The sequence below is a fragment of the Lepus europaeus genome, chromosome 20 (assembly GCF_033115175.1).
Source record: "Lepus europaeus isolate LE1 chromosome 20, mLepTim1.pri, whole genome shotgun sequence".
Classification (NCBI taxonomy): domain Eukaryota; kingdom Metazoa; phylum Chordata; class Mammalia; order Lagomorpha; family Leporidae; genus Lepus; species Lepus europaeus.
Window position 1 is genome coordinate 18,006,141 of NC_084846.1, and position 12,460 is coordinate 18,018,600.

Consider the following 12,460-nt stretch of genomic DNA (forward strand, 5'->3'; position numbering starts at 1 on the left):
ATATAAATCTCCTCATTATCATCTGTCAATCTTATATCAACACTTATCTCATAATATTCATATCATTTCAAATATTCATATCACTTTCAGAAGAAGAGGAAAATGGGATAAAAAGACACAGAAAATGGCTCGTTTTTAAAGAAGCTACCAATAAAACATGCATCCACTACTTGAGGTTCTATTGTTACTGAAGTGGTTTATTCTCTGTTATATATTTTTCAAATCATAGAGGGTATAATTTCAGGCCACATAGGAAGCAACAGCAAACCGAATCAAATTTCCGAATTGCTGTTATTTTATATTTAATTATGAAGCAACCTTGAGGGTAGAAAGGCGTATTTTGCTAATATGATAGACTGGATTCATTAGAATGTGAGCTGAGAGGCACTGCCAACCCTCCCCACCCCTCCACCCCCAACACAATGAGCAGTGCACACAGCACAGGGTGAAGAAGCCCATGGTGCAGGGCTAGAAGGCTACGCTTGGACCATGAGTCAGAGAAACAGCTTAGTTCCTGTCGTTCAGTGTTTTTGAGAGACATTTGAAATAGTAATTTTCTACAAGCTGTAAGATTCTGTGGAACAAAGCTACTCGACTCTGTCAGGATTTAGAGCTTTAAAATAAATATTTCAGCATTTATTTTCCTTAAAATATCATTTGCTATCCAACATTTTTCTTGAGCATTTTTTTTTTTTGCTTTGTGACATACAATATTGTGCTACAGGATCCATGGTTTATCAATCTGTGTTCAAGGATAAGTTGAGGTCAGACAAGATTCAGTCTCCACCAACAATTGACCAAAGGTGTGTGTGTGAGTGTGTGCATGTACAAAATTTTTGTCGTCTGCTACAGATTTTCTTTGAGCATAGGTTTCTGATGTTATGAAATGCTCAAAATCCATTAGATAAAGCAACTGCTACAAAAATCATGATGTTGATGGTAAAGGGAGATTGTAATTTTTATAAATACCCAGGTATATGTATAACTCTATAAAATGCAAAGCCAAAATGCACCATATGCAGTTTTACATATAATATAGGCATATCTTGGATTATTATTTATATATCTATATATACACATATAATAGATGTATACACACACAGGGGCACTTGAAAAAGTTCATAGGAAATGGAATTAAAAAATGTTTATTTTGTGACAAAAGAATTTTGAAATCTATGCACACTCAGATATCATAATGAATGAGCAGCACAAAACATTCATACTGAGCCCAGATCATCTTCTGACATGTAATCAACTTCATGGAACATGATGAGAATAAAGTGCCCACAGGTTATACGAAAAGTGTGATCATTTTCGGCATGATTCGCATAACAGCAAATTAGAACGTTAGGGTAATGAAGAACCTAGCCAAGCCATTACGATCCTATGTATTAATCACTTCTGTTTCCAAACTCACTACTTGAATATAAGTCACTAAATATGTTCACCAATTATAAAATGAAGAGTGCCAAAGCCAATACTTCTCAGTCTATAACTGCTAATCATTAGATATTGAGGCTTATAATTCTGCTCCTTTGGCTTTGCTCTCATCATTTATCAAAATATAACTTTTCATTTTCCTTTAACCTTCAACATATATATCTAAGTGATTTTTATAATATATCTTCAAAATTTTGAGTACTACTGTATCTATATATTTTTGGTACACCTACTTGCTCCAAGTCTTTTTTAAAGTGTGTCTTTTCTTGTTAGCCTTGCTCTTTTTCTTGGCATTTTCGCTTCCTATATTATATTTTACGGGGAAATGGCAACCTTGGGAACTGCGAAAAGCTAGCTAATGAATGGGAAAGGAATGAAAAGTGTATTTTTTAACGTTTATTCATGAAAGTAAGTACAATTTTAGTGAACTGTGTTTTAAAGGTTATAAGTTATTGAGACCTGGAAATAGTAAGTTCTTTAATGTATCTTACATTTTTTTCCTTCTTTTTTCCTCCAACTACTTTTTTTCTCTCTCAAATCCTTCCATTCCCTCAATGCCCAATGATTCCTTCACTAGTTTCCAAAGTTGTGTTTCCACTTCTTATTCTTTTACACGATATTGAAACAACTCATACACACATTTAACTTTCTACTAGTGTTTCCGATGGTGCTGCATAAGTGACAGCAATGACATTTTATAATCTTGAGGAAATCTATGTGGACTGCTCAGAGTATAATTCATTCCATGGGCTACCCCAAAAATGTTAACAACCAAACTCGAACCATTTCATAGTATTACAAAATAGAACCCTTTTTTCTTACTTCTATTTCTACAGATTCATGAAGCTTCTTGCAGGTGGCTGAGAATGTTTCAGAGGTGCCAAACTCAAAATACCAAAATTTGTTCTTCATTCTGAAAAAAGAAAAGAAGCAGCAGCTTAGGCAATTATCAGTAACAGGAAGGCTATTATTCAAATACCCTCGTCCCATCTTGTAGGGACCAGGAAAGGTTTGTTGAGGACATGTGACTTTCAGCAGGTAAAAGATGACCACAAAACCTTCAAAGCTTTAATGTCGACAGATGGTATGATGTTCCCAAGTGAATGGAAGGGGTCTGTTGATCTGACAAATGAAAGTATATCTTTGACTTTTCTACCTATCAATTGGATCAAATTTTTAAAAATTATTGTAGTGCTTATGATTCATATTTCTGTGCAAACTGATTTGAGGACCTTTTTTATTATCATAAAGAGAAACAAAACTTGGGCTTTTCACAGGGAAAAGGAGACAAAGCTTAAACATGCTAAATATTTCCAGCAATTTCTAGAAATTACGACCAGATAGAATCTTATAAAGAAAAAACTGTGGTTATTCACAAAACATTCTAGAATTTATGAGAAAACTGTTACTTTTTAGAAAGATCCTGGCTTCTTTCACATGAACAATAGGAAGAAATTACACCACAACATGAAAGAACGAAGAACATAATAATGTCATATCAAAATGATGAAAGTTACAAAGAAAATGCAGTTTGAAATATCAGTAAATTTACTCTTAGAATAAGATATTCAGAATTACTCTCCCCCATAACCTAATGATGATATCTTAGGATTTTTGTAGCAGATAATTAAGTTTCTGATTACTTCATATAATTTGACAAAGTTTGACAGATTTTTATATTATCCAACACTGGATTTCAAAATTCATTCGTAGGAAAAATGCAGCTATTAATTACACATATTTCTAAGAAGTTATTATGCCCTCAGTAGGAAGAAAATAGAGATAAAATGACATACAGACTTTCACAACGTAATTGAAACAAATAAAATTCTGTAATAGCATTCAAATATATCTCTTACAACAAACTATTCTGCTTGGCTTGTAAATATTGATATATGACACTTACATTATAATGTAAAGCATTTCAACAATTAAAAATATATCTGACCAAAAAAAAATATATATCTGGCAAGGGTGTTACTGCTCCATTTAACCCCATTATTGGCTTGGAAAATGACCTGGAACCAATACCATACTTATGAGTATGGTGAGCAGAACTCTCTGGTCTGAAATTACAAGCAATAAAAATCATCTTATGCTATTCACTCATATAAGGCTTTATTTCCTTAGGAACTCTTCATAGACCCTTCTTGCATCAGCCATATCAGACCAGCAATCTGAAGATAAATAAAGCTTCATAGGAGTCCAGAAACATGCATTCTTACTCTTTCCTAGAGAACATTTCCTGTAGGTTATATCTGGATTTCATAAATCTTAGTAGAGATATATAGATAATGGTCACCTAAACAACAACTCATTTAAAGCAGAGGCAAACATCTGATGGCAACATCTCAGGGCTTGTGTCTATAAAAAGTCTATATTAAAATAATGCATTGACTCTATAGGAGAGATATGCTTTTATGAATTTCCACTCTGGCTATAGCTATATAAAATTTAAAAGATTTTCCCACTGATCCCTCGTGCTCATAAAAAACGTATATCATTCCGTGGATTCCAGGAAATACTGTGTTGTATGGAACGGGTTTCAAGGTATCCTTAGTGGATGTTTTATAACTGTTTGGAGTTGTTTTTCTCCCTTTAATGGTTTTTCTAATAGCATTTTTGTGTTGACCTTTTCTCCAGACCTTTCCAGACTCATTCATTCATTTATTTGCTCATTCAACAAATAATGAGAACATTTGCTTCCACGTGCTACTGGGGTAAGCTCTAAAAATACAAATACAAATGGAATTACATTTGTCACTAGAGTTCAGAATGTTGTCTGATCACAGGCATAGATGCTAATTAGAAAGCTCATTTTTTTTCTGAATATAATATGAGCAATGTATTTGGAAACACACTTCAATGGTTCAGGTAATTTTACTTGGGGGATATCCAACACACCTTAGAAGAGAAGGTGATGATATCTTATAGGTAAATAGCAGAAGGCCAATGGGGAAGGAAGGGACAAAGTTCTGAGCACTTCTAGGAGTGTGGCATGATGTAACAGGATACTGAGTGTAGACCAGTGTGTGTGGTGAGGTCTGTGTTAGAACACGCATGTCAATGTAAGAGGATACTGAGGGTGGACCAGTGCGTGTGGTGAGATCTGTGTTAGAACACCTATGTCAAGTTAAGGGATTTGGACTTGACCCTGCAGATTAATGAGAAGCTGACAGAAGTCCGTTAGCAGTGCAGTGACAAGGTTACATTTGTTTTATGGGCAAAGGAGTTGGACAGAAATAAAAAGGGCAGGGGACCCTGGGAGTGTGGAAATACTGGTGGTGTGGAGAAATGTGGCTACTGGGTTAGTCCAAATGAAACACGACCGAGGGCCTAACCCAAGAGACTTAAATGAGGGAGAATCCATGGGAACTTGTGATGCAGGATTACGCTGACGGTCGTCATATCTGTGCTGTCTCTGAATTCATACAAGGGAATATCAGAGAATTCCTACAGCACAGGCAGAGCTCTGGCTTTATAGCTGGACAAGTTCTGTGATCTAATGTACATTGTTGTATGGCAATCTGAAAATTAAATAAGTACACTAGGCATTGGGTTGTACCCAAATGATAATTTCCCTGTTTTTGTTTTGCTTTGTTTTTTATTTGACAGATAGAGTTAGACAGTGAGAGAGAGAGAGAGAAAGATCTTCCTTCCTTTGGTTCACCCCTCAAATGGCCAGTGCTGCGCCGATCCAAAGCCAGAAGCCAGGTGCTTCTCCTGGTCTCCCATGCAGGTGCAGGGGCCCAAGCACTTGAGCCATCTTCCACTGCCTTCCTGGGCCACAGCAGAGAGCTGGACTGGAAGAGGAACAACCGGGACTAGAACCTGGTGCTCATATGGGATGCCGGCACCGCAGGTGGAGGATTAACCAACTGAGCCACAGTGCTGGCCCCTTCCCTGTTTTTTTTTTTTTTTCTTTTGCATTCTGACCATCAAAGTTCTTCATTGCTGAATTACAATGTGGATCTTGCCTCAGCTAACGGAGATCTACTCACGTTAGCCAACACATCACAAGAAACAGAAATCAGAATTTACATTCAGCTTTTATTCACCATATTAGTTAGCATTACTGCTCATGTGCAAAAGCTACTTTAAATTCTCCATTATTGCAACCATTTTATGTTTCACTTAGATAAATATATGGAGGTAATAAAAAGCACATAGAATCAGATTCCACATGACAAATTAAAGGCTGTTAAATTTTATTTTTTCAACCAAACTGTTCTTTGAGTTGTAGAAATGCAAAAAAAGCACATGTAAGCATGTATGCTATCCGTTTTTATGGCTCACATTAGAAAATGATTCAAATAATTCAAATTCAAATTTGTCAGAGAAAACACACAGCTTTGGACTTTAAGGATACATGAATTGGACGTTAACCCATTGTAAAACTGTCAAACCAAAGTCAAATTTATCGTATTCTTGGACAGGTTTTGTGACTCCAATTTGATGGCAAATGTCTCACAAACTCAAAGAAAAAGTTATTCATACATTTATAAGTTTAATTAATTTATTAAAACCTAATTCCATGAATTTAATTGTAAGAGTTTAATATCCAAAATGCTTAGTTCCCAGATGTGCAGGTGAATATGAAGAAATTACCTCCCATTTACCAAACAGTTCATGAGTAGCAGTAATTTTTCTTCCTTAAAAATCCTCAGAGATTTTGATCAAGCCAATCATTCTTGTAGGTATGAAATATAGTTAATATTTGGGTCACCCTTTAACTTTCAAACGATTAATTTAATTTTTAACAATATATTTTCTGTGAATTGTTTTTCTCCCTAACTTATATGCTTAAGATTTTGGATTTCACAGTCCACTGCAGTGGCTTTCAAAGTGGTAAGCCTGGGCTTCAGCAGAAGTCAGCTTGTGAAGAGCCCTGGCAGCTCTGCCAAGACTTGGATCACTGGAAATGGACCTGCCCTGGAGTCGAGGGATGCCCAGGTCAGAGCCACAGATCTTATTGGCTCTAAGCTGAAAAGCCCTTCACTCAGCCCAACTTCCAAAGTGACCACTGCAGCTGAGGGGACGGCCAAGTAGGGTCAGCAACATTGCAGGCAGAACTGTAAATTTCTTGGCCGGCGCCGTGGCTCAACAGGCTAATCCTCCGCCTTGCGGCACCGGCACACCGGGTTCTAGTTCCGGTCGGGGCATCGATCCTGTCCCGGTTGCCCCTCTTCCAGGCCAGCTCTCTGCTGTGACCAGGGAGTGCAGTGGAGGATGGCCCAAGTGTTTGGGCTCTGCACCCCATGGGAGACCAGGAGAAGCACCTGGCTCCTGCCATCGGAACAGCGCGGTGCGCCGGCCGCAGCGCGCTACCGCGGCGGCCATTAGAGGGTGAACCAACGGCAAAGGAAGACCTTTCTCTCTGTCTCTCTCTCTCTCTCTCACTGTCCACTCTGCCTGTCAAAAATAAAAATAAAAAAGAAAAGAAAAAAAAAAGAAAGAACTGTAAATTTCTTGTTAGAGATGCCCCCTGCCTTTACCTGGCCAGCTCTCCTCCCAGGCCAGCCAAGTAATGAAAGTCAACAGAATGCCTTCCCCTAGGAGGTTCACACCTCCCTTAGGATATATCCCATGTGAAGAGATAGATAGGTCTGGGCCTCTTAACTTACAAGGCCTAAAGCCCACCAGATTATTTTCAAGCCCCTTCTGTCAGGTTCTATTTGCCTCTCAATCAGAAAACGTAATTGTAGCTTAGACAGCACCTTTCTTAGCTCCTCTAATAATGACTCTGTCCTTTGTTCTAGACCCTGTCTAGCACACTTGGGCCTCATTCCTTTGTAATCATAACCTCTACTCTACAACCAATGGCTCTACTCCCAACCTGTGTGTACTGATGGTCCTCTTCCCCACTTAATGCTGTATAATTGTTCAAACCTGGTAAATGCCACTCTTAGGATCATTGGTTACTATCCTCACTCTGTCTTTTATGACCTTGTCTAAATATGATCAGAGTCGGCAAACTTGGAAGGCTTCCATAGCCTTGGCAACTCATGACGATAGCCTAGGGTGGTTACTGGCGCCATAAACTAGAGTGTTAATTTGTTGGGTCAACAACAGGAGTCACTGTGCACTTGCTCCTCATGTGGGATCTCTGTCCTTAATGTGCTATACATTTTGATTTAATGCTATAACTAGTACTCAAACAGTATGTTTCACTTTGTGTTTCTATGTGGGTGCAAACTGTTGAAATCTTTATACTAAATTGATCTTCTGTATATAAAGAGAATTGAAAATGAATCTTGATGTGAATGGAAGGCGAGAGGGAGCAGGAGAGGGGAGGGTTGCAGGTGGGAGGGAAGTTATGGGAGGGGGAAGCCATTGTAATCCATAAGCTGTACACTGGAAATTTATATTCATTAAATAAAAGTTTAAAAAAATAAAAAATAAAATAAAATAAAATTAAAGATTTTGGCTTTCAACTGCCAAATAATGTTAATGCAGAAAACATAAAACAAAACAAATATGTGGGATGTGAAGGGCCAGTGTATTTCTCAAAAAGTAGAGAAGGGAACCTAATTAGACACGAAGTTCATTTTTAACAGAGATTCAGCATAATGAGAAGGAAAGCACTTGATTTATTGGACTGTGGAAACCTCAAAAGTCACAAAAATACAAAATGCTCTAATTCTGTGAAATCACTCTTGTATTAGGGGTCATCCTGCTATCTTTCAAGTACGAATCTTCTATCAGTTTTTATGCTTTTAGCTTGGTTGCGGAAGATAGAAGTTCAGCTGTTACATGTGAAACTCAACAACTTCTATCAGACATGCGAATCTCTCTAGAAGCATCTTTGCCCAAGTGGTTCCACCCACACTGAATGGATAACAGGCTTGGGTGATGAGAAAATAAATCCCTGTTGATCTTTGCTTTGCAAATGAAAGCACAATCATAATGTGTTTGAGTAGCTTAGTTAAAATGGAATTAAAAGCAATAATGTTTTTATTATTTATTATTATTAAGGATGGTCACAAATTAACATCTTTTCATTAATTTTCTTTCACTTTTGTCCTGATTGTAAAATGTTTCAATGCCACACCATGTCCGGTTTTACAATAATTTTCTGTGAATTCCATGACTTTATTTTGCTGCTAATTCAACCTAACCACTTGTGGCAGACATTTGTAGTGTGGCAGGAGTGCTGGACTTGGCCCACGGCGTTGGTGATGGGACATGTTGACTTACAGTCCCGGTGTGAGTGTTTAAAGGCATATGTTTATGTCACAGAACGACTTTAGCTTTATTTGTCTTTCATTGCTAAGAAACGGCACATGGAGCATGGGTTATGGCATTACTCATTTTTTCCCTAAATGTAGTGAGGAATTACTTTTAAAAATATCCCACAAGTCCATGGAAGCGCCCCAGTGGGACCTGATGGCAGAGGTTCCAGAGCGGAGTCTGTGCTCAGGGAGGAAGAGGCATTCAGGGAGAGCTGAGTCAACAAAAGGCTGGCCTGCAGCGCAGCTCGGGGCCTCCACACAGCAACCCAGAGTCAGCACCGGGTCAGGGCGGGCTGCGACTGCGCTGTGTGTTTTTATGACTTCTTGAAATCTTCTGGGAAACTAAATACCACCTAAGCGGAAGGAAATCCACAATTTATTTTTTCTTTTGATTGGCAACTCGAGATTCCCATGTAAATGGGCCTAAGAAACCATAGAAAAGGGAACGGGGGTTTTTATTAGTAAGGATTATAGTATCGAATAGCTAAGGGTATAAAGAATTGTATATTTGACGGTATAAGCTTGAGAGTATAATTTGTTTGCAATTACTATCTGCATGAGCACACTAACGCTGGGAGTGACCGTATCATCTACATCATTTTGTGTTTTAAAAAGAACTCTCTTTGGTTCATACCCTCAAACTCTTGCCTTGCCATCTCTGCAGCAATCTGTCCTTCTCCCACGGTAAGAGAACAGTGTAGATGATGTTACTTCATGAGGAAGGAATGCTGCAATCCTGACGGGAGTGGGGGACAAGTTTTGCATTACACCATAGACAGCAAGCATCTTTCATGTTTCCAGACAACAGGTTGAGATATAAATTTTTTACATGACATGTAAAAATGCTTGTATCTAATGCTCATTCATCACATGTGCTTGTTAGGTCCCGGGGAGACAATGACACCAGCTACAGAAACTTCAGATAGAAATGCATCACACTGTATCTCAGTTTATAAAGGGAGAGAGAAAGAGAGAGAGAGAGAGAGAGAGAGAGATGCTAAAAACACAGTTTTTAATCCGAATTACTTTCACTAGAAGAATATGCAAGTACATGAGCCATAAAAGTCCAATTGACCAAATACTTTAGTATTTTTTCAATTACTTTGAAACTTTATTGGTTTGATGTCAGCTTGTTTTTATGTATAAGAATTTTTTGTCATAATATGGATTATTTGCTCCCTAAATGCTCTTGTTTTCTCTGCTTTTTATTGCATTAGAATAAAAAGAGTGAAAATGGAAAAGCAGAAAAGCAGTATTGCAGTCTGTGCCAGAGATACAGAGAACAAGTTCCTAGGAGCGGTGACACTTTTTTTTTAAAAGAGAAAGGAAAGAGGAGATTCTTTTTATTTTTTAAAATACATCAGGTTTTTGGCAGGCGTATTTAACGTTTTATAAAAAGATTTATTTATTTTATTTGAAAGAGTTACAGAGAGGGAGAGGCACAGAGAGAGGGAGAGAGAAGGAGAGAGAGAGAGGCCTTCCATTTGCTGGTTCACTTTCCAAGTGGTTGAAACAGGCCGAAGCCAGGAGCTGGGAGCTTCATCCGGGTCTGTCACATGTGTGCAGGAGCCCAAGGACCTGGGCCTTTTCCCATTGCCTTTCCAGGTGCAATAGCAGGAAGTTAGATCAGAAGTGGAGCAGCCAGGACTCAAACCGGTACCCATATGTGGTGTCGGTCCAGCAGGCAGCAGCTTACCCGCTATGCCACAGCACTGTCCCCAAGATGACACTTTCCTAGTACTATTAAATGCTAAATTAAATCTACTGGATATTTAAACAAGCATGTTTTGAACTTAACTTTCAATCATAATTAGGCTCTGACTACTTAAAAATAATTGTTTCACAATGACATGTGTTTCCCCCAATACCTTATTAAGCAGATGGGATGAAATTTGAGATAGTAGTAACTTCTGTCATTACTGAGCATCAGAGTGCCTTGGACAAACCCATGGAGGATCCCACGTGACCTCCCAACACCCCGGGGACAAACTCACTCCAGAAACCCTAGCTCTCAGCCACAGTTGTCTCTTGTTAAGCACAAGAATGAAAGCAGCATCCACTGGAACTTTCTCCTGCGCCATGAAGACAATGCCACAGACCACAAAGGTCAGCACTAGCTGACCCATTTATTTGTATTTCAGTTCAGTGCCATGTATTTCCCCCTCCCGAAAGAATCCAGTGGCCAGACTGTGACCCACACTGCCTGATGGGACCTGAGGGGCGTGTACTGCAGGCTCCCAGGAAAGACTGTCTTCCCTGACACGGAGAGAAAGCTCTGCCCTTTCTTCCTCGGTTTCCCATGCTGTCAAAGAAGGATATTACAGCTGCAGAGGGGAGCGACCTGCCCACCTGCCAGCCTCACACTGTCTGCACCTGGCTTTCCTCTCAGGTGAGATTTACAAACCGACTCTGATTTATTTTGCGGATTCTGTTTCTTGCAGCCAAAAAAAAAAAAAAAAACAAACAAACAAAAAAAAAAAAACAACTCACAACCAACCATAGCCCCCCAGAGTCTAGACCACAATTAATTTCCCCATATATTATTATCCATGATATATTTGAAGACCTAAATGAGGTGATGCATTTTGGATACAGTTTATATTTCTAGTTGTGAAATTCAGTGGTGGCTAACACAAACGAGTTAAAGTGGAGAGGTCCAATTTCGCCTAGTTCCTAGTGCTTATCTCGTGACTAGCTGTACAGAAATCCCTGAAGATGTTTTTGTCATCTGCGTTCCTGTCCCTTCAGATCACTGAAGAGTAATTTCCACCATGTGCATGCTTGAAATAATCTTGGGAAAAACTCAAATCTGTACAGACTAGGAAATTTGCACATTTAGCCATGCCCCAACCATATCTAGCAACTTAAATGTACCTGGGACATTCACAACCCATAAAGTGTCTTGTTTCAAGGGCTGGTTCCAGCTTCCTGCTAGTGTGCATCCCTGGAGACAGCAGGTGTTGGCTCAAGTACTTGATTCCCTGTAACCCTATGGGAGACTCAGACTGAACCTCTGGCTCCTAATTCTGGACTAGCCCAGTCTCAGCTATTGCAGGTATTCTGGGGCGTGAACCACCCCCTAGAAGATCTTTCTCGGTCTGCATCTCTCTGTCTGCTTTTCTTTTAAAAACATTGTACATTTTAATAATTTATATCTTCATAAAACATTTATATATTCCAAAAATATAATGAATACATTAAAAACATCGTACGTGTTACTGCTGATAAGAGTTGGTAACCCAGACTTCACGGGGCTGATATTCCCTCAGCAGAGAACTCAGGAAGAAAGATGGCTGCAGAAGCAGTCTTTACCTTGCACTTGTTTCTGTTGGGGCATTAACTGTGGCCTCTTTCCTCCCAGGCTTCGAGAAGGAAGGGGAAGGAGCTCAGGATCTGGGTTCAGACGCTAACTCTGAACTTCCCATGTATGTGATCTCAGCTCACTTGCTCATTTTGTGATGCTGATCCTTAGTGTTCCTCATCTGGTAAGCAGGAAAACCAAGAATTGCTTTACAGTTTCCAAAGATGAAAAAGTTGATCTTTTATGAAAATGCTTAGTGTCCAGGATCAGGATGCATAGGAAAAGAGAATAGATGATCTTCTACGGAAATATCTAGAATAGTTTCTTCTTTCGTTATTAAGGAAAGAGGCCTGTTTTGAGAAATTTGCCCATTTATGGTTATTATTTCAACTCTTCATTCTCTCATTAAATCCAACTTTGGGACCACAAGCAAGTGTGCAGAATGCCTAGGTCATGCATAAATCAAGTGCTGAACAAATATTGTCTT

At 38.9% G+C, this 12,460-nt stretch overlaps 1 protein-coding gene across 6 annotated transcripts in view; it reads right to left on the reverse strand.

The window, feature by feature from the left end:
• DGKB (diacylglycerol kinase beta) overlaps positions 1-12,460 on the reverse strand; it is a 690,527-nt gene that overhangs the window by 189,124 nt on the left and 488,943 nt on the right. For all 6 annotated transcript variants that reach the window (XM_062178201.1, XM_062178199.1, XM_062178197.1 and 3 more), the window contains one exon: positions 2,263-2,353. In XM_062178201.1, coding sequence (XP_062034185.1) covers positions 2,263-2,353 — 91 coding nt within the window. The remainder of the gene's footprint in view (positions 1-2,262; positions 2,354-12,460) is intronic.